This window comes from Oryza glaberrima, chromosome 7 (genome assembly GCF_000147395.1).
Source record: "Oryza glaberrima chromosome 7, OglaRS2, whole genome shotgun sequence".
Lineage (NCBI taxonomy): Eukaryota > Viridiplantae > Streptophyta > Magnoliopsida > Poales > Poaceae > Oryza > Oryza glaberrima.
In genome coordinates this window covers 9,358,431-9,381,592 of record NC_068332.1, presented here as the reverse complement: position 1 = coordinate 9,381,592, position 23,162 = coordinate 9,358,431, and the positions used below count along the sequence as shown (strand labels likewise).

At 44.8% G+C, this 23,162-nt stretch overlaps 1 protein-coding gene and 1 pseudogene across 1 annotated transcript; one reads left to right on the top strand and one right to left on the bottom strand.

Moving 5' to 3' along the window:
* The first annotated feature begins 863 nt into the window (after positions 1 to 863).
* Positions 864 to 4,032, top strand: LOC127780540 (uncharacterized; annotated as a pseudogene).
* A 17,032-nt stretch (positions 4,033 to 21,064) lies between these two features.
* Positions 21,065 to 22,615, bottom strand: LOC127780710 (bisdemethoxycurcumin synthase). Its single transcript, XM_052307668.1, has 2 exons — positions 22,408 to 22,615; positions 21,065 to 22,053 (listed from the first exon to the last, which is right to left on the bottom strand). The coding sequence occupies exons 1-2, from the start codon at positions 22,613 to 22,615 to the stop codon at positions 21,065 to 21,067; spliced, it is 1,197 nt and encodes a 398-aa protein (XP_052163628.1).
* Between the last annotated feature and the right edge of the window lie 547 nt (positions 22,616 to 23,162).

Genomic DNA, 23,162 nt, shown 5'->3' with positions numbered 1-23,162 from the left:
TTTTTCTGACTAACATTAGAGCTCGAAGAAAGTGCCCAATTAGTATAGATAGGTATAGATAGATAGATAAATATAGATTTACGCTTTATTTACATTTGGATATGTATATTAATTTGTCGTTTTGTGTACCCTGGTTTAATGCCTGGACAAGGATTTATACACAAAATATTATGAAAATTTAGCTAAACTTTTGGGCCTAACACTCGGCGGGGGAGCTCTTGGGCAACGGCGGCAACGGTGACGGGGACGTCTCTCTCTCTCTCCCCCCTCTTCTCCCCGGTCTCCTTTTCTTATTCGCTCTACCACCTTTGCCATCGCCGTTGTGGGCTCGCCTTCGCTCAGCTGCGAGCTCGCCTTTACCGCTCCAGCCATCACCTGGCCAAAGGGGAAGAGGAAGGGAAGAGAAAGAGAAAGAGGGAGAAGGGAGAGAGAGGGTGGACAAAAAAGGGAACATCTGGGATCCACATGTTAGTGGGTCTTATAGTTTTTTTTGTGTGATCGACAAATGGGTGAAACACATATTTTTTTTCTTTTAATACTACCTAAGAGCCACGTCAATGTCATGTGGAACGAAGACCAGGTCAATATCACCACGTAGGCGCCACGTCAGCGAAACTGCCCTCCAAAATCACCGAGGGAATCAAATTGTACCAATTTGAATAGTTGGAGGGTCGAGATATCCGGTGTTGTCGTTCAGGATACGACTCAAATTCAGCTACTAGTTAAGAGAGTCAAAGTGAACTTATTCCTTTGGAATGGTTCAAACCGGGCCAACGTGGGCTTTGTGCTGGGTCAAAGCCGAATACCAGGCTTTATTTTGCCCTAGTCGATCGTTCTTCTTCGGCCGCCTGCGCACGCCCATCTCCTCCCATCCTCCCATCCCACGCGCGGCACCGCCGGTGAGGTGAGCACCCGCAACCGCACCAAGCAGGCTGAGAGGAAGGCATCCAAGATGAGCGACGACGTGATATGGCACTGCATCCGCCACAACCACTGCAGCTTCATGGCCAAGTATATATGTGAACGAACTCATCCACCTTCCTATTGCTTTCGTTGTGGTTATGGCCTAATTCAGATGATAATTATTGTCAGTTTATAAACTGATCAGCGGTGATGTGATGTGATGTGATGATTTTGGATTGGTTTGCGCAGGATCACGACAGGGATGTTCTGCCGGAATCCCTACAACGCCACCGGCATATGCAACCGGAGCTCATGCCCTCTCGCCAACAGCCGCTACGCCACCATCCGCGACCATGACGGTGAATACTGCCCTTCGTGACTGACATTAATACTACCTAATTTAGAGTTGCTGTTAGGACATACAATTGGTCTTTGATTGGAGGGAAATTAATTGTTTTGTTGTGACTGTGATCGTTGTTATCACTTATCAATTCCCACTAAGTTCATATATATTGTGAGTAGATTGGATAGAACCTTAATGTTAAACACAACATATGACTGTTTCTGTTTTTAATTTGATCTAGCATGGAAGCTTATTTAATTTGTTTATTTTATAAAGTGAATATACTCCATATATAGTACTGCAGAAAGCCTTTTTTTTTTGTCTTTCCATGAATGTATTAATTCCTCAATTATAGGCTTTCAGAATTCTTACACCCAAGGATGCAGATTGCAGTCTAATCTTCAATTGACCAACGCATACTTGTGATATATGCTCCCAATTCTTTCCCATATAGAAATTATGTCTATCATCTGATTCTTTTTGGTTACATTATTCTGTTTCTATTTTGGATGTATCCTTTTTTTTCTGTCTTGCAGGTATTTTCTACTTATACATGAAAACAGCTGAAAGAGCACATCTTCCAAACAAATTATGGGAGAGGGTCAAACTGCCAAGGAATTATGAGAAAGCAATTGAAGTCATCAACAAGCATCTTGTATGCACTTCGAGCGTACATATTTTGTCATTCCCCATCTGGTTGTAAACTTTATTTAGTCTCATAGCTTGTCTTTCCTTCATTGTGTAGGAATTTTGGCCCAAGTTACTTGTGCACAAGATTAAGCAGCGCCTGACAAAAATGACTCAGTATCGGATAAGAATGAGGAAGCTTCGACTGAAAGTGAGGTAGGCTAGCTCTTCGGTTTATTTTCCATAGTGTTTTCATTATGACTTTTCTGCTTATACTGTTCTGATCATATTACACCATATCGTTGTTGAAAGAGAAAATAGTAATTATTTATTTACAATTCTATGTGGGTGGGTGCCATATCGTTATAGGAACTTTTTTCAATACTAATGGAGAAATAATATCGGTAGCGGTAGACCGCAACTTTCAACTTCGGTGGTATTATACATATATAGTACAGCAGTTTCATTATAATCTGATTTGTGTTGTTGATGTATATTCTTTTTGTGGACTTTCTTTTGTTGACTTCTCTCATTTTATGAAAAGATTATAATCATGTTCCTCTCAACTTTCAACTTCGGTGGTATTATACATAGATATATACAGTAGAGTAGATTCATTATAATCTGATTTGTGTTGTTGATGTATATTCTTTTTGTGGACTTTCTTTTGTTGACTTCTCTTATTTTATGAAAATTATAATCATCTTCCTATCTCGCCCTGTCAGAGAGAAGCTGAAGACAATGCCCCGGAAGCAGACTCAGCGAGATCTCAGGAGAATGGAGAAAGCTGAATATGCCACTCAAATAGAAAAGGTTTTTATTTCTGATGTTATTCATGTGTTTCATAGTTTGCCTTATTATTTCTGATATACCTGTTGGCATGCAGGCTATCCAAAGGGAATTGAAGGAACGTCTTTGCGGCGATGACGGCATGATCTATAGTTATCCCATCAAAGATTTTATCAGAGTTCTTGACATGGAAAAAGGTGATGTAGATCCCGAGGAAGATGAAGAAGTAAGCATAGTAAGCATCGTTAATTGGCGCAGACTTGCTCATCTCACATTTCATGAACTAATCCATGTATCGTGAATTCAATTGTCAATACAGGAAGAGGTGGAAGAGTATGTTGAAGGAGACTATATGGATGACATGGAAGATATGGAAGACTATGAAGGCCTCCCTGGTGGTGATTATGGTAATGTGACTTCCCCTACTATTGATTTAACTTGAACATATTTTTCAGCGTACCGTGTGATGATGTGAAGGAAATTTTAATATGCCTTGGCCAGCTAATACGTTACAGATGTTGGATTTTTTTTAGCAGATAAAAAGGTTAATAGCCTGTGATTTTCAATTTGACCTTCACTAAGAAAAAAAAATCCAAAATGATGGCAGGTGAGACGAATGAAGATGATCTTTTGGATGAACGGATAGCAAAGAAACCCAAAGTGCTTGGTTCTGATTTGAGATCAAATATAGGGAAAAAATCCAAGAAGCCAACTGAGGTAAATCAACCATCACAATATCATTCTTTCTCTGAGGGCATCATACACCTACCTTTCTTATTAATAATAACCTGATCAGCCCTTGAAATTTTGTTATTCATCCATGATAGTATGATAAAAACTAGCTAGTTGCTAGTGGAAAGTGGGCATATACCACTTGCTTTATCTACACTGATCTTTCTTGTTATACAGAACATGAATTTGGTACATATAGAATTACCTTTCTTTTCTCTCTGGAATAATTTATGTTCTCTTGCAGGTTATAATTAGGAGAAGCACAATTAATTTGCTTACTATAGTTTATTTCTATATGGAACAGGTGGAACTTGATGAGGACATTATATATGGGTATCAGGCGAAGGATGTAAATGTGAGTTGTGCAAAGCACTGGCTTTAATTACATGCCATATAGGTGCTATCATTTTTGGTTGAACATGAGATCCACACGGACTTAGTTGCTGAGAAATCAAGATGGGCTGTGACATTGAACATTATTATATTTATATATATGTCGTCAAACTATTAGATTTAGTCTTGTAATTGCGCGAGAAATGTCTACATATTATGCACCAAACTGGGTTAGGCAAGCAGTCAAACAGCCTAACCTGGTTGATATATATATCTTACCAGTTTGTTCATCTTTCTAACGTCGCAAACTAACACAGATAATGAGGGCAAACCCACATATATAAGGTGATAAAATATTATTGGTCAAATATTTAGGAGTAAAATCTTAAAAATGTGTGCGCGTCTTGAATTAGATGGAAGGAGTAGATCAAGTCGTAGTTAACCGCTTCCCCGTATGGATGGCATACCTGCCAACCGACGTAGCTGTGTTTGTGCTTGGCCAGCTAGCGCTTTGAGCACGGTCCACGTACGTGACTGAGCCGCGTCACAAGCTGATGCTCTTGTGGCAGGGATTGCGATTCCAAAATTCCGGTAATTTCGGACCCCACTTCCACATCGGTAAGCACATATCTCATTTACATGTATCGTGAGATGGAACTCGATAGAGGAATACATCTTAATCGAAAAAAGAGCGTCGTGGAGATTATTTCTAAAGAAACTAATCCACTAATTAAGGCCTTATTTGTTTTGTAGGGAATTGAAGTAGATGGGAGGGAATTGAAGAGGAATAATTGCACATCATAATAGATATGAAATAAATTTCCTCCAAATCTCCCTTAATCCCTTTGTGGGAGGGATTAACTAAATAAGACATGAATGATGTGTGCTGCCTTATAGCTGCAGACTTATTTGTTTGTACCAACAAATATACGCTAAAGCAGTACTGCTTCATCTACCTATCTATCAGCGGTATTGTTTGTCTGCTACTCCCTCCGTTTCACAATATAAGGCTTTCTAGTATTGCCCATATACATATAGATGTTAATAAATCGAAACACATGCATATGTCTAGATTTATTAACATCTAAATAAATATGAGCAATGGTAGAAAATCTTACATTGTGAAACGGAGGAAACTCGTAAAGAATATGTTAATTCCAAATTCCCAATAGGCGATAGCCCTAATGCTCTTCATGGCGGCCAAAAGGGGAGCCAACTCCATACTCCCATCCCCACCAATCCCAAAATAAGGTTTGGTTAGTTATTCAGAAATGAACTGAAAACTAGAAGGGCTCTTTCTCCTTGTATATTTTTCCTTGCTCCGCCAGACATCCTGCCGGCATAATTAGAAAGGCAATAATCTTGCAGGCAGTGAGAAGAAAACATTGGTCCGAACTCCGAAAAGCTAGCAGAATGTAGCTTCATCAATCACTTCCCAGAGCTTTTCCACCGTGCATCTTCGGAGACGTCCTAGCGACAGCTGCAAAAACAAAGGTTCGATCCTCTTTTCCCTCAACGGTTCAAACGAAATAACAACTCCCAGTGGGCATCGTCGACGGTGAACATGGAAGATAGATGCGATATCAATGCATTCCGAGTGATGAGAAGGAACCAAAGGTACCGTTTCTAAACCAACGCCTTTGATGTTCCACATATCCAAAAAGTCGAGCAGCCCCCCATCACCCTTGAGATCGGTCAACAACAACAAACACAGAATCAACATTCAAGAACAAAATCAACATCCACATATAAAAATAAAATCCAAGAACACATAGAGGAGGACGCCGAAGGAGAGAAGGCCACTGCCGCTATTGCTCGTTGTGGGTAAAGTCCACTATTGAGCGCCGCATGATAGGAGGGCAGCACCATTCGTTGAGGAAATCGCCATGCCAAGGACAGTTGAGGGGGCCGCTGCCGGCATCAAGTGGTCCTTCCCCGAGCTTGCAGCAACGTCAGATCCAATCGCCCCCGTGCTCGCGGCGGTAGATTTGGCCACCCCCTTCACATGACAATAAACCCCAGTGGAGGGAAGGAGGGGCGACGTTTGTGGCAGAGATCAGGGGCAGTGGTGTGGTGGTGACCAAGAGAGAGAGGCGGAGAGGCTCAAAAGAGAGTGGCGAGAGAGAGAGAGATAGGTTGGACTCTAGAGACGGAGTCATCTATATATAAAAATCCAGGTCGGCTCGATCGTTGGCTTGACTACCACAGGAGTGTTGGTTTTCTAAAAGATTACCCGGTTGAAGCATTAGCTTGCTTAGATGGTATGCGGGCGGCAATGGAATGGGTTCACACATGACCATTATAGCGGATACCAGTAATATAATCCAGATGTGGCAGCTAGCCTTGTGAAGGACTGCTCTGGCCAGATATATTCATAGGCAACGGTGATTAATTACACTGAAGTAATTAATAAGCACAACGCAGTGTTTGACTAAATAAAGAGCGAACCAAATAGCTGGAGTAGCTCGTATTTTTGCTCAGCGATGGGTGTCGAAACAAGATTTCGACAATACTAAAAGGGGTGGCTAACAAGCTAGAAAAGCAAATGGGTTTGAAGACAAGAAAGTTTATACAGGTTCAGGCCTTCTTAATAAGAAGTAATACCGTACTCCTGTCTGGGGATTATTCTACCGAGTGTATTATTGATCGTATGATCTAAGAGTTGAAACTTGTACCCCAAGAGACACCCGGACCCCTTTTTATATAGGAGAAGGAGTCCGTATTACAAAATACAGCCCATATCCCTAACGGAATAGGTAGTTACAGATATGACCTAATTGTAACCGACTAGGATCCCGGGTATTTCCTTAACATACAAGTTTGGAACTTAACCCGAGTCTCTTTAAAGATATTCTATCTATGCATGACACCCCATACCTAATCGGACTATACATGCCGTATAGGTATAGGGTATCCATAATCTCCACAGTAGCCCCTAAGACCTTTATAGTCGACGAAATAGTCTTCTCTCGTAATCCAAAACGATAATCCGAGCGATCCGACTCCTTCTGCTCTGGCCTCCCGAGTATTAAAATCAAAGACTGTGAAGGGCTGAAAAATAGACTAGATGCACCTAATTAGGTGTAGCCCCCGACTATGTGATTAGTTAAAAACTAAACATATAGTCAAGGTACAAATTACATCCAATCCGAGTGGTTCTATAACCAACCCATCCAAGGTATTATATAGCTGAGCATATGTGACTTTTTATAAACATCCAGCCAACTGCTTTAGCTTTAATATACTAAGAAAGAAGATATAAAGAAACCCGAGTGAAAAACACTCTAAAGGTTTATAAATTACCATATATGATAAGAATCCGAGTAAAAACTCTCAAAAAGATCCATCAAATATGGTATAAACCATGACAATCGATGAGTCTAAATAGCCTAGGCCATGACTCACGCCATAATCAAAAAATAAGCATATAATATGCCGAGAGAATGACCATTCAAAAACCAGTCATCTCAACAAAACCCAAACAGCTTTTGCAGCTTAAAAAGGCTTACAAAATTAGTACAACACTTTTCCGTTGGGCAACTTTTTATTTGCATCGTAGTAATTCCAAAGAATTATCTAACTGCATCAAAAAGGATTTTAACAGCATTAGGCTATACTGTTGTGAGCAAGTATTGCCGAAGCAAAAAAGCCTAAGTCCCTAAGGATCACAACTCAACCATGTTGATAACAAAACTGGGCTGAAGTACTGTTCAGGCCTAGGCCCATTAGTACTCCCGAAACACTAATGAAATAACACCCAAAATAAAGCGTCGCTTCATCTTCCCCGCCGAAACTCTCGCCACTTTCCCCATTCTTCGCTACAATGCGAAACTGTGCCGGCGAAGCTAGGGTTCGCCGATTAGCTTGAATCCCTCCTCCAAAATTCCACAAAAGTCTCCCGCGCAACCACCGCATCAATCTCCCGTTCATTCCTAGCCGCATTTTGGACCAAATCACATCATCCAGTTCACATCCATGGCGGAAGAGAGAGAAAGCTTTGAGAGCCAGTGGGCGCCCTCCGATATAACGGAGGAGAACCTGAAGGAGATGGTGGCGCACGGCGTTCTTCCGGCGAAAGAGATCATCGGGTGGCGTCCAGCATTCGGCGAAGCATTTCCAACCCCCGACACACACGAGGTGGTCGTATTTTCTCTCTTCTTTTATTGCGGTTTTTCTCTTCCGACTTCAAGTTTCTTCTAGGGGATTTTGGATTTCTATGGGATCAGTTTGCATCACCTAAACCCCAATTCCATAGTCCACATCACCAATTCCATCCATGCTTGCGAAGCTTTTCTAGGGATTAGGCCGCATTTTGCGCTATTCCGCCGCATGTTCTTCCTCAAGCCCCAGCCAAATAAGAGCAAACCATGCGTAGTTGGGGGACCTGGATTTCAATTGAGGGGAACTTTGGGCCCAAAATATTTCTCTATGCCCTTCAAGACTTCAAACAAGGGATGGCACGCCAATTGGTTTTATGTACAAAACCCTGAACCAGCTCTTCCCGAGTACTCTTGCCTCCCTCCAGTATATCAAGATACTTGGAACTCACTTCCAATGGGAGATGAAGCCGCCTAGGCGCTTGCTTTAATGGACCGCATGCTGAAGCTGAAAGAGCAAGGTTTGCGGGGAGAGCAAATCTCCCGGCACTTCATCAAGACCCGGTCAGCCCCAATCAAGAAAAGATCCCGCACTGCTTTTGAATTCGATGGCAAGCATGACCCCAACCGAGAGGACCCAGAGTCTCTCGAGTTCAAGATTATGAAGGAGAGAATGTATAAAATCTTCTCAAATGCCATCGTGGTCAGCTACTCACATCCGCTACCGGTGGTACCATACAACGCTTTCAACCCTCCTCCTCCGGTATGTATCACTCATCTCAGCCTTTGCAAGTTACATCCTTTTGTCTTCTTCAAAAGCGATTGAAAATGTGGAACATTATGCATAGGAATTTGCCTTTATAAAGTCCGATCCTCCAACTGTTCAATGCCGCTCGTCCCGTCAGCCGACTGGTCAAGCTAGTGGAGGACCAAAAATTTGGTCGGATGTCCAACCCAACCCCTCAAAGTCAACCAATCAGTCAGACTCTCGCAAGAGGAAGTTGGTGCTAAGCGACAATGAGGGTGATAACACCAAAAAATCTGGCAGCAAGAGGGTGGCTGAAAAACAATCAAGTTAGGCTAACCCGAAGAAGAAAACATCTAGCCATCCCATGCCAAAAATAAGGAAGTCATCCAGGTATGTGCCATCCAAAAATTTCCCCTGTTTCGTTAGCCACTCACTATTGAAGCAAAGTTGATAGCATATCTCGAATTTGCAGGAAGCCATCTGACATAGATCCTTCTGGAAAAGACCCCACACCGACTGGCACGAAGACTGGCCCTTAGTAGAAACCGAGCCGACTGCCGAAAATCACCCGAGTAAAGATCAACCAGCATCTGAGATGCACAAGCCAACAACGAGCCCCCGACTGGAAACCAGTCGGCCGAAGCTAACGTCAGTGCATATTAGGAGCCCCTGACCTAAAACCAGTCGGGCACAAAACAAAACGAAGATATCCCGGAAGTAGAGGCTCAAGCCAGTAGCCCTCCTAAGAACGATGCCAGCGCTGACCCGGGGTCCAAGTCTCCCGTTAAGGTGCAAGGACCTACTCATACCCGACCAGAGATAATAACAGGTAAGCTACTCTTCTAAGTCCATTTTGATCCGACAAACCTTCTTCAACTGTTTAATCGTCATCCATGAATGTATAAGGTCCAATGATTGGTGATGAAGAGGAGGTCCTCCGGATACGATCGGCTGAAGATTCTCGTCCACCCATATTGATCAAGTGGTGGGATGATGAAATGCAGCCTCAAGGAATTGTGATCAACAAACAAAAAGAAGACGAGGAATTATGTATGTTGATTAAGGCTCTCGGCCAAGCCACTCGTCTTGTAAATGTAAGTCTTCTTATACACGGCTTCTATCATCCTGTCGGCCACTTTGCTGAATAAAGATGCTTTCATTACATAGAGAATCCATCTTAGTAACGAGGCAAAGACCACGACCTTGGAGAAATTGGTTCCCTATCTCGAAACCTTGGAGGCCACCAGAGATCAACTGCTTGAAGCCAGAGAGCTCGCCAGAAAAACTGAACATGATATGAGAGACAAAATCGCCGAGCTCCAAGACTCCAATTTTGAGTTGAGCGGTTCGTCAAAAGGTAACTGTCATCTTTGACTGACTTGTTTCATGCTGCTACCCATGTGCAACTAACCAAAAGGGAACAATATAGTGCAAACTGCCAAGATTTCCGAGCTGGAACTGCAAATCAAAGCTTTGGAAAAAGATAAGGGCGAACTGACGAAGCAGAGGGACTCGGCTCTGAAAGACGTCGAAGGTACTTATAGCTGAAGCTTCGAAAAACCACTCTTATCTTCATGCCCACCCGTTGATGTGAATCCATTTGTGCAGATCGCAAAATCAAATCCCAGGCTCAATTCGACGTCTTGGTTAACAAAATCAAGAGACTTGAAGGAGCTAGAGATGAGGTCGCCAACGCCGCTACACCACTCGTCCAAGCCATGTTCTTCAATAACAATGCTCCGAGTTCATTTGATGCTGACGAGATCTTTGACAAGCTGAGAATTGCTCCGGATACGTATTTTAAAAACATCAAAGAGGCTGGAAGTATGGGAGCAGGCCTGGCGCTAGCGATGACCAAGTCCTTGTACCCGAAAATCGATATTGAAGCCGTTGACGGCTTTGCAGACAGGACAAGCGAAGAAGCTGCTCTTGATCTCATCAATGAAGCTCAAAATGTTGCCGACAAGATAGCCGCTGATGTTGTTGAGAGATTCCAAGAGACCGACCTCAGGCCGACTGGATCTAATAACTCCGATGATGAAAAGATTGATTGATATTGTATTTTGATGATGATGCAGGGACAATTTGTACAATACTGATAAATGTATGCTGTGCTTAATGATTTAAACTCAGCTCCTGATTTCTTAAAAGTTTTTGTCAAACCTTATTGAGCCTAGAACTCGCAAAAGTTGTTAAAAACTTTCAGTCCTCATTGACTAAGTCAAAAAATCAAACAGGGCAATGATAAATCAAGTAAACAAATTGAATTGATAAAAATCACACTCCATTAATATTATAGTAGCCCCCGACTGATAACTCAAGGAAAAACTTGATGTTAGCAGTCAGAGAGGAAAATACAAAAAGCAATGCCTAAGCATAAAAACGACGAAGATGCTCGATATTCCAAGAGTTGTCAACATGAGTACCGTCTTCACGCTTGAGTCGATATGAACCTGGCCGAGTAACTTTAGAAATTATAAACAGTCCTTCCCATAAAGGAGATAACTTGTGCCGATCTCGTGTAGTTTGAATTTTCCTCAGAACCAGGTCGCCGACTAAGAAAGCTCGCGATCGGACGTTGCGGTTGTGATAACGTCGCATCCCTTGTAAATACCGAGCCGACTGAATTAAGGCTACTTCACGGGCTTCCTCCAATCGGTTGAGATCATCCACTCGGTCTTCTTCGTAGCGCTCCTCCCGGAAGTTGCGAAATCGTAAAGATTCGAATTCTACCTCACTCGGCAACATTGCTTCCACACCATAAACCAAAAAGAACGGCGACTGACCCGTAGCCTGACTAGGAGTAGTGCGCAAGGACCAAAGTACAGATGGCAGCTGATCTACCCATTTGCCAGCGTAGGGACGCAGTCGATCAAAGACTCGGGCTTTTATTCCCCGAAGTACCGTACCATTGGCGCGTTCAACTTGTCCATTGCTCATAGGATGCGCTACAGAGGCATAACAATTTTTTATACCAAAGTCTTCACAGAAATCTTTAAATACTCCGCTAGTGAACTATGTACCATTGTCAGTGATAATCCGATTGGGTACCCCAAACCTGTGCACAATATTGACGAAAAAATCTCTAGCTTTGTCTGCTGTAATTGTGACGACTGGCTTAGCTTCAATCTACTAGGAGAATTTATCGATGGCCACAAAGAGATGAGTATAACCACCGATAGCCTTTTTGAACGGGCCAACCATATCGAGCCCCCAAACCGCAAACGGCCAAGATAACGGGATAGTCTGCAATTCCTGAGCTGGTAGATGAGTTTGTCGGGCAAAAAATTGGCAACACTCACATGTTCGCACAATCTATTCGGCGTCGGATACGGCTGTAGGCCAGAAAAAACCCTGCCGATAGGCCTTGCCAACGATGTTCGCGCAACTGCATGATTGCCGCAGATACCCGAATGTATGTCCGTTAGCAATTGTCTCCCTTCCTCCAAAGATACGCAACGCTGCAGAATCCCAGACGGACTCTTCTTGTACAGTTCAGCCTCATGCATGATGTAAAGTTTACTTCGCCTGGAAATTCGCTCGGCTTCGTCTTTATCTTGAGGGAGTTCTTGCTTAGTTAAAAATTTTATGAAGGGCTCTCTCCAGTCGGCTTCGAGCATGTTTACCTCTTGAGTGTCCATGGCCTCGGTCGTTTCTTTCCTTGGAACGGTCGGCTCATAAAGATGTTCAACGAACACATCGGAAGGAGCCGCTTCTTGTTTTGAACCAAAGTTGGCCCGGCGGTCGGCTGCCTCATTATTGTGTCGGAGAACATGAGTTAGCACAAGGCCATCGAACTTGTCTTCTAATTTGCGTACCTCTTGTCGATAGGCAGTCATATTATCATCGAGGTAGGACCACTCTTTCATAACTTGATTGACAACCAACTGAGAATCTCCACGAACTATCAAGCACCGAATTCCCAAAGAAATCGCGATCCTTAATCCGTGAAGAAGCGCCTCGTATTCTGCCACGTTATGGGACGCAGAAAAATGTATCCACAACACGTAGCTCAGCCTTTCTCCAGTCGGGGAAATCAGAACAACTCCTGCTCCGGTGCTTGAAAGCCTTTTTGACCCGTCAAAATGCATAGTCCAGTATTCCACATTTTCCGCAGGCATGTCTTCCTGGCACTCGGTCCACTTCGGCGACAATATCTGCTAAGGCGTCAAAATGCATAGTTCGTGACTTGAAAGATAAATCCAAAGGCATCAATTCTAAGGCCCACTTTGCGATTCGTCCATTTGCCTCGCGATTATGAAGTATGTCTCCGAGCGGGAATGATGTGACCACCGTGACCGAGTGACCTTGAAAATAGTGAGATAATTTCCTAACAGTAATTAGAACACCATATAACAGCTTTTGTACCTGAGGATATCTAGTCTTGGAGTCGGCTAAAATTTTCGGTGACGAAATAAATTGGTCGTTGGACTTTTTGAACATGGCCATCTTCTTCACGCTCAACAACCAAGACCGTGCTCACAACCTGAGAAGTTGCCGACACGTATAACAACAGCGGCTCTTGTGGATGCGGTGAGGCCAAAACTGGTGGAGTAGTGAGAAGTTTCTTGAAGTCTTCAAAGGCTTTTTGCGCTTCGGGTGCCCACTAGAAGTTGTCGTTTTTCTTCAACAGTTTGAAAAAAGGCATCCCCCGCTCGCCGAGTCGTGAGACGAACCGGTTGAGCGCCGCCATGCACCCAGTTAGCTTTTAGACATCTTTCTGTGAACTCGGCGGTTTCATGTTGAGGATGGCATTGATCTTCTCCGGGTTGGCTTGTATGCCCCTATGGGATACCATAAAGCCAAGCAGCTTCCCTGACGGTACTCCGAAGATGCATTTTTCAGGATTCAACTTCATCCTGAAAGCGCGGATGCTCGCAAAGGTCTCTTCTAGATCCGCAATCAGATCATCCTTCTGCTTGGTCTTGACAACTACATCATCAACATAAGCTTCAACGTTGTGACCAATCTGACTTGAAAAGCATCTCTGGATCATGCGTTGATAAGTCGCTCCTGCGTTCTTTAATCCGAAAGGCATGGTGATGTAGCAGTAAGCCTCGAAGGGTGTGATGAATGAAGTCTTCAAGCAGTCGGACTCCTTCAGTCGGATCTGATGATATCCTGAGTAGCAATCCAAAAAGCTGAGTAACTCGCAGCCGGTCGTTGAATCAACCACCTGGTCAATGTGAGGTAATCTGAAGGGATCTTTAGGACATGACTTGTTGAGGTCGGTATAATCAACACACATACGCCATTGTTCCGTCTTCTTCCAAACTAGGACTGGGTTTGCCAGCTAGTCGGGATGTAGGACTTCCTTGATGAAGCCTGCTGCTAACAGCTTGATCAATTCCTCCTTGATTGCATCATTCCTATCTTGTGCGAAACGACGGAGTCATTTCTTGATGGGTTTGGCGTCTTCCTTAACATGTAAAGAGTGCTCAATCACCTCTCTGGGAATACCAGGCATATCAGATGGTTTCCACGTAAAGATATCTTTATTATTTTGAAGAAAGGTGATGAGCGCGCTTTCCTATTTACAATCTAACTCGGCACCTATTACAGCATTCTTAGTAGGATCAGAAGGATCTAGGGGAATTTTCTTGGTCTTGGCGTCGCTTTCTCCGCTCTTTGACATCTTCATTGCAGGCACTTCTCCTTTGGTCGCAGTTGACGCGGCCAGTCGGATTTCCTCTCGAGCGAGCGTGATCTCACGGGTCTGAGCCATCTCGCAACTTTATTTGTCACAGGTGACGGCTTGCTTGATATCGCTTCACAGGGATATAACTCCTCGAGGACCTGGCATCTTCATCATCATGTAGGTGTAATGTGGGACAACCATGAACTTGGCTAACGCGGGGCGACCGAGTATGGCGTGGTATGCTGTCTCGAAATCTGCGTACTTCAAAGCAAATGTTCTCTGTGCGAAAGTTCTCCCGAGTGCCAAAGGTGACTGGCAGAGTGATCTGACCGAGTGGGGTAGCACATAGCCCGAGGATGACTCCGTGAAAGGGCGCACTACTCGGCTTCAGCTCCGTCCGAGGGATCTGCATGTCATCCAGAGTCTTGGCGAAGAGAATGTTGAGTGCGCTGCCGTCATCGATGAGAGATCGTTGGAGCTTGACGTTGCGAACCACTGGGTCTAGTACCAGGGGGTACCGCCCCGGGTGGACCACTCGGTCAGGGTGATCCGAGCGGTCAAACTTGATAGCTGTCTCTGACCACCGAAGGTACTGGGGGGTATCGGGCTGAACGACATTGATCTCTCGTTCGGTGAGTTTTTGCTTCTGCTTGGATTCGTAAGAGATCCGCCAAAGATGTGATTAAGTTCCTTGCGGGAGTCCTGAAAATCAGTCGGGGCGTCATCTCCATCGTCCTTTTTCGACGTGCCTTGATCTCCGTCAGTCGGCTTGCGTGCGCTCTTGGCGTATTGCTCTGCGAACTGTTTGTAGACGAAGCAATCTTTGGCCGCGTGATTGGAATTTGGGTGGTGCGGACATTGGGAGTTCATGATCTTGTCAAAAGTGTCGACGCGTGAACGTTGTTGGGTGGATGGTGTGGTAGTTGCTACAAGTTCCTCGGGCTTTCGCTTGCGATCCTTGTGATTGGTACTTCCACTCCCCCCTGTAGTCGGCGCATCTTTCTTTGGCTTCCAAGTGCTGCCTGACTGCTTGGATGCGATGACCACGTCTTCAGCCTTGGCATACTCATTAGCTTTCTCGAACATCTGCTTGACCGTCTTGGAAGGTTTGTGGCCGAATTCGCCGACTAAGAGCTCATGACAAATGCCCTTGGTGAAGGCGGCGATGATGATGTCGTCGGTGATGTCAGAGATCTTGTTGCGTTGCTTAGAAAAACGTTGGATGTAATCTCGGTGGGATTCTCCGGGCTTCTAGATAACGTTGTAAAGATCAAACTGGGTGTCGGGGCGTTCAAAGGTGCCTTGGAAGTTGGCAATGAAGTGGTCGCGAAGCTCCGCCCAAGATCTGATTGTGCCACGGGGTAGCCCGTGGAGCCAGGATCGGGCAGAATCTGCTAGGGCCACGGGCAGATAGTTTGCCATGGCTTTGCTGTCTCCTCCTGCTGTGCGGATGGTGAGACCGTCGACGGTGAGCCAAGACTCAGGGTTGGTGCTGCCGTCATACTTCTCGATTCCAGTCGGCTTGAAGCTAGCCGGCCAATCCACTCGACGCAGGTCGCTCGTGAAGGCAGCAACTCCATCCACGTCGTCGTCGTAACGATCTGGTGAATGGCGGGGGTTGTAGCCTCTCGCCGCGCGTCGCTAGTTGATGGTCTCGCGAAGATCGATGGGACGCCTGAGGTGTGGAGAGCGGGGGCGTTCAGCCCGACGCTCCCTAAACCGGTCAGAGGGCAAGTGGACAGATCGTTCGCCATGATCCCTGCTCCTGCGATTGGATCCCTTGCCAACAACACCGAGGCTTGGTTGGTGATAGTCTTGAGATCGAAGAGGTGGAACTCGGCTGTCGGTCGGCGTGCGGGTGCTTGTGGAGTTAGCTGGGACCGAGGCGGCGATCATGGTCTTGGTCTGGTTCAAGATGTTGACGACGTGGTCAGCCTGATTGAGCGCGTCTTCCTTGAGGAGGGTGTCGAGGAGGGTGATCGCTGCAACCACGTTCTATTGGGGGGTACGAAAAACCGTCGTCCCGTCGACGTCTTGTTGACCGATGAGGTCTCGTGCTCGTCGCCCGGATTCCAAGGCGCGCTGTCGTCGATCCTCAACCTCCTTCGCAGCCTGCTCGCGATCATGTTGTTCACGCTGTAGTCATCCTCGCTCTTGTCGTTGTTGTTCTTCCTCCACTCGGCGACGTTCAGCTTCTTGTCGTGTGCGTTCTTCTTCCGCTTCTCGGGCTCGGCGCTGTTCTATCGTCTCGTTGTCGGCCATGAATACGCCGAAAAAGAGAGGCGTGTAGTCGTCCTCGTAGCTGTCGTCGAAGTCGTCGAAGATACCGTAGTCGTAGCGATAGCTGAAGTCGTTGTACTCGAGGATTTCTGTTGGTCGAGAACTGACACCGAGGGAGCTGAGGTAGCTGTCCAGTTCTTCCGTCGAGACCGTCCTGAGAGGTTGGAGTATAACGCCGACCTCCCTAGAGTTAGATTGGATCGAAGCCGAAGCTGGATCCCGTCTAGGCCTTCGGGGGGAAGACGCCTTGGTGGTGAAGACAACGGCCAGATCGTCGCGAAGTCTCATCAGGATTGGGGATAGGGCCCCTCGTCTTGATCAGGTCGTGTTGGAGTAGATTGGATCTCGTCCGAGTGGTTTGAAGCCGACTCGATCGAGATGAGCTTGGGGTAGATCTCGGCCGAGTTCGGAATACTGAACGGGGCGGAGACCTGGCCTCTCCCCGACTGGATCGGATCCGAGTCGAGGAGAGAAATCTTGCCGAAGTCGTTGGTGATGAAGTCGAGGCTGCCGAACTGGAACGCTTGCCCGGGAGGGAAGACGAAGTCGTCGATACCGGAGACGAAACCCATCGCACTAGTCGGCGAAAAACTTGACGCTACCCCTACTTGGCGCGCCAACTGTCGAAACAAGATTTCGACAATACTAAAAGGGGGTGGCTATCGAGCTAGAAAAGTGGATGGGTTTCAAGGCAAGGAAGTTTATACAGATTCAGGCCTTCTTAATAAGAAGTAATACCCTACTCTTGTCCGGGGATTATTCCGCCGAGTGTATTATTGATCGTATGATCTGAGAGTTGAAACTTGTACCCCAAGAGGCACCCGGACCCCTCCTTATATAGAAGAAGGAGTCCGTATTACAAAATACAACACATATTCCTAACGGAATAGGTAGTTACAGATATGACCTAATCGTAACCGACTAGGATCCCGGGTATTTCCTTAACATACAAGTTTGGAATTTAACCCGAGTCTCTTTAACGATATTCTATCTATGCATGGCACCCCATACCTAATCGGACTATACATGCCGTATAGGTATGGGGTATCCATAATCTCCACAATGGGCACGACAACATATACGGAATGGCGTTTTTGTGCTTCCGAAGGAACGCCGCTCAGTTCAGGTTCTTACGTACCCAGGTCCCAGAAGATCAATTTTGCTACGGAACACTTTAAATTTAATGTAATTTATTGATAGATATGGTAAAAACGTGTTACGGCTAAAAGACACCAAAAAAGAACTGATAATTTACTAGAGAATACTTTTAACTCAATTGGAGAGTGAATTCTTTAAAAAGACGAGAATGCCCCTAGGGCCAAAAGTTTTTGAGGTTGGAGTGGAGATGGAATATGATGTATGCAGCGATGTAATGATCACAACTTTAGAGTTACATAATTTCTAAATTTTCGCTCTAACATCATGTGTTGAAGCATGTGGTCCTAAATGTGTTTTTGTCTTTCTTAAGAATTTATCTCCAGCAAAGTGTTCTACAAGAATTTATTTCAAGCAAAGTCTTCTCCAGCAAATTACTAGTTTTTTTGGTGCTTTTCAACCATCACACATTTTTGTGATGTCTACAAGCATATTATAGAATTTTTGGGCGTCATATAACAAAATTTGCCTACCAAAAATATAAGAAGAGGAAATATCCTGGGGAACTGAGCTATGTGTTGAAAAACCATGAAAATCATACTTTAATGTTTTGTAAATTCATGAAAAATAAATACTAGAGATAGGTGTAAATATAAAATACATTAAATCTTAAGTACAAATTCAACTTCATTTGAGAGAGAGAAATGACAAACTTCATATGAGTAGAACTCACAAAATAAACTAGTAGCTAGAAATTAAGATACCTAACTTCCCCAGAATTTTATGAACTGTTTATCATAATCGCAAGTTCTCAAACAACATCTTAAGCTCAACTAAGATGGATTTTTTAAGAGTGAATTCTCATAAAGCTATAGATACATCGACCAAACTATATATCATGCATGAAACTATAGTTTTAAGTAGTAGTATATCACAAAACTATAGATTTAAGAGTAAATTTCACAAAACTATAGATATTTTGACCAAATTATCACAAAACTACAGATTTAAGGTCGTATATGATAGAACTACAGATTTAGTAACAATTTTATCACAAAACTACAGGTTTAAGACGAAGTATCACAAAACTACATATTTTAGAATAAAATTATCACAAAACTACATAATTTAGGATTTAAATCCTTTGCACTAATGTTATGTTTGAGTTATAAATATCTAAGTTTGGTGATTAAATTGACATTAAACCTGTATGTTTGTGATAACTGTATTACTAAATCTGTAGTTTTGCGATATTTTACCTTAAATCTGTAGTTTTGTGATAAAATTAGTGTTAAATCTGTAGTTTTGTGATACATCATGTTAAATCTGTAGTTTTCCGATATTGTGGTCAAACTATCTGTAGTTTTGTGAAATTTACTCTAGTTTTAATATTCAATTTGTTACAAATTTACTATTTATTTTAAGATGATGTTCCAAGGTAGATTTATGTGCTATAATTAATATCGGTGAAGAAAAACTGAAAACGAGGAGAGAGCGAGAGAAGAGCTGGGGGTAGCTATACAACATAGTATTTTCAATGTATATATAACTTGTACTCGTATATAACTATCCAAAAAAATGTGCACGACATAGTTGGCTAGCGCCGTGAGCGAGACTGCAATCAATAGGTTGCGAGGCTGATTCTTTCTTGAGAGCAAGTAGAGGACGGTATATATACCGTTTGGCCAGTATACCTCTCTATACACCCGCGAGTACAAGTACAATTCCCCGTGACTCGGAGTCCCGCGTGTCCGATCCTGACATGACGCTCACAAGCACCTCGCTATCAGGCTCTCGGTGCTGCACGCAGCCAACCCTTGGACATATCACGTGCTCCTGTCTCTATTGGGCTTCAATGGTAGGCTTGTATCTATTGTTTTTAAATTTTGCAGTGCACATATTTGACTAATAAATGCTAACTATTTCTCTTCCGTCTAAAGCTACATACTTTAGTTAGACGATTATGTGCTAGATGGTTGTGCTAATATATAAGATGACAATAAAATCTCTATAATATTTTTAGGTACACATCTAGTAATGTTGACATATTATCCAATACCCTTGAGCTAGCTATCATTATACATCAGATACTCTCGAGATAGATATCATCCGGTACTCTCAAGGTATCACCGGTACCAATGAGGTATCACCCGGGTCCGATACAATCAAGTTATCATCATATCAGGTACCCTCGAGGTATCATCGGGCCTAATACCGTTAAGGTATGATCATATATCTGGTACTCTGGAGTGATAACTTAAAAGTACCAGATATATAATGATACCTTAACAATACCGAGGGCCTAGGTGATACCTCGATGGTACCGGGTAATACCTCGAGAGTACCAGATATACGATGATACCTTAAAAGTATCTCAGGAGTACCGAGTGATACCTTAAGAGTATCGGATATACGATGATACCTTAACAATATCGAGGGTCTAGGTGATACCTTGAGAGTACCAGATATACGATGATATCTTAAAAGTTCCTCAAGAGTACTAAGTGATACCTTAAGAGTATCAGATATACGATGATACCTTAACAATATCGAGTGCCTAGGTGATACCTTGATAGTACCGGGTGATGCCTCGAGGGTATTATCTGGTACCTATACTCTTGAGGTATGATGATACATCTGGTATATTAGGATGGTACTGTGAAAGTATCGCGCGATCTGGTATATTAGGATGGTACTGTGAAAGTATCACGTGATCTGGTATATTAGGATGGTACTGTGAAAGTATCACGTGTATCACATACATCCTGTATCCGTTTTTTAAAATTGTATAGAAATAGTGAATTTTCAGTTTGTTACTGTGATTTCACATTAGTACTACAAAGCTATCTTCAAGTATATTTGGTCTGGTTAAATGAACAAGGCCATACGTGGCCGAATGAATATGCACATGCACTTTGCTAGGCAGGTTGGGAGCTGGAATGTGATACGCTTGGAAGATGGGCGACGAACGCGGTGACTCGAGGAGGGCCCACACAACACCACGGAGTGAGCGCGGACTGTAGAAAGAAATCGTAATCTATACCGTTGGGAGAACGGAATACCATCCTCTAGTTTTTCTTTAGCTCACGTGTTCGCGAATTTCTTTTACCAACCCCGCACGAATCTCAATGCAATCCGACGGTTAGATGGAAAATTCAATGATTTCTAGCGATTCCAGAAGAGTTTGGTGCTGCCAAAAATCGCAGCTTTTCTGATCTTCTTTCTCCTTTATTTATTGATCTCCTCAAGTGGGAGTTTGTTACATACAAACTTTTCCATTTTTTGTTTCATACTAGTACACACAAACATGACCGATTAAAACGCCTGATGCAACAAACGCGCCATCCCACGTCGTGGCACATCCGACTTCGGTCAGAAAACGAGCTGAAGAAACGCTTAATTCTTGGCTTCACTGAATATAATTCCGGTAACCCCGGATTATATCCAGTTAACCACTACATGAAACAAAATTAATTAACTTAATTCACATGAGAGGTGGCGTGCAACAGCATCGCATCAACGGTCATCCCCGGGCCGAACGCCATCATCACTCCCAACTCCGGCCATTCACCCGCCGCCGCCGCCTCCTTGCGCTGCCGGCGCAGCTCGTCCAGCGCGAAGATCACCGTGGCGCCAGACATGTTCCCGTAGTCACTGAGCACACGGCGGCTCGCCGCCAGCTTGCCGGGCTCGAGGCCGAGCGCCGCGTCGACCTGGTCCATGATCGTCGACGAGCCCGGGTGCACCGCCCAGAACAGGTTGTTCCACTCGCCGCCGCCGCCGCCGAGCAGCGGCCCGAACATGTCCAGGAGGCACCGCTCGACGTTGTCCCCGATGAGCCCCGGGACCTGCCGCCCGAGGACGCCGTCCAAGCGGCGCTCCGTGAACCGCATGTTCAGGGCGTGGTCCGACTCCGGGATGATCGTCTGCGCCGCCGACACTATCTCGAACAGCGGGCGCTCGGCGTCGGCGCCGACGATGACGGCGGCCGCGCCGTCGCCGAACAGGCCCTGGACGAGGAGCGTCCTGAAGCAGCCCTCGTCGGGCCCGCAGAAGTTCATGAGGGTGAGCTCGGCGGCGACGACGAGGACGCGCGCGCCGCGGCTGTTCTCGGCGAGGTCCTTGGCGAGGCGGAGCGCGGCGCAGCCGGCGAAGCAGCCGTTGAGGTGGAGCATGGTGCGGCGCACGGAGGGGCGGAGGCCGAGGAGCGGGACGAGGCGGAAGTCCACCCCCGGGATGTGGGCGCCGGAGTTGGTGGTGACGACGAGGTGGGTGATGTCGGCGGCCGGGCGGCCCCACTCGGCGATCGCCCTGCCGGCGGCCCTCGCCGCCAGCTCCGGCACGGCCTCCGCGGCGATGTCCAGCCGCGCGTCGAGCGACGGCGCGTCGCGGTCCACGAACTCCGGGTGTGCGGACAGCATCTCCTCCGTGTGGTGCAGGTACCGCCTCTGCACGCCCATTTCCTGACCTGCGACCGACCATGGACAGCGTGCTCTCGCATTGTCACTACACTTACAAAAGTTGAATTTGTAGTTTGTAAGAGTTCTAATTTGTATATTTTTTTTTATAATTTGTAGTTTGTAAAAGTTGAATTTTAACATATATGCTTATCGACTGATACATCACATGCTAATATATCTTTTTTTTTTGCAAATTTATTTTGTAACCATTTGGGTGATATGTAAGCAACGAGTGGACGTGTGAACGTTTTCTCGAGGGTTTAAAATCCATTCTCGATGGGGGGTGTATATGCAAAATTAATATATCGATTGAGAAGAGTTGGATAGCAGAAGAAGAGAGGCTGTCGTGTGTTTACACGTACAGATACGCTTGAACTTGTCCTTGAGGGCAGTGAGGTGGTCGCTGTTGGTGGCGCGGAAGTAGAAGTCGGGGAACTCCTCCTGGGTAACGCAGTTGGGAGGGTTGGCGGTGCCGATGGCGAGCACGGCGGCGAGCCCGTCGGCGCGCTGCGACTGCCGCATTTCGCCGAGCGGGTATAAGGCGCTTCCCATGGTCGTCGTCGGTGCCATGCAAACTAATCACTGCAACTAATTCTTCGATCTCGATCGATCTCCGCCCGCCTTCGTTCTTGGCACGTCTCGCACTTTTGTTTTGCACAGACCACCTCACACACTTATGGTGTTTATATAGCAGCGCGCTGGATATATGACCCACTGCTTGTTTGTCAGTTGCCAGATTTTTCAAAACATATACGTATCTATCTATCTATCTATATATCTATATATATCTTATATATATCTTAAGGCTGTGTTCGGCAGCTGCCATTTAAGGGAAGACTTATCTCTTCACTTTCTGAATTATTAAACGGTGTGTTTTTTAAAAAAGAAATTATAATAAAGTTGCTTTAACAAATTATATTAATCCATTCTTTCAGATTTAAAATAGTTAATACTTAATTAATCATATGCTAATAGCTCATTTGTTTTTCGTACCTCAATCTTCTCTTTTTCTCTCCTTTCAAACACATTAAAGTCCATCAAACATTACAAATGCTCTAAAACCATCACGACGCTCTAATAAATTAGAGAAAATCATCATATATATTCTTAAAAAAAT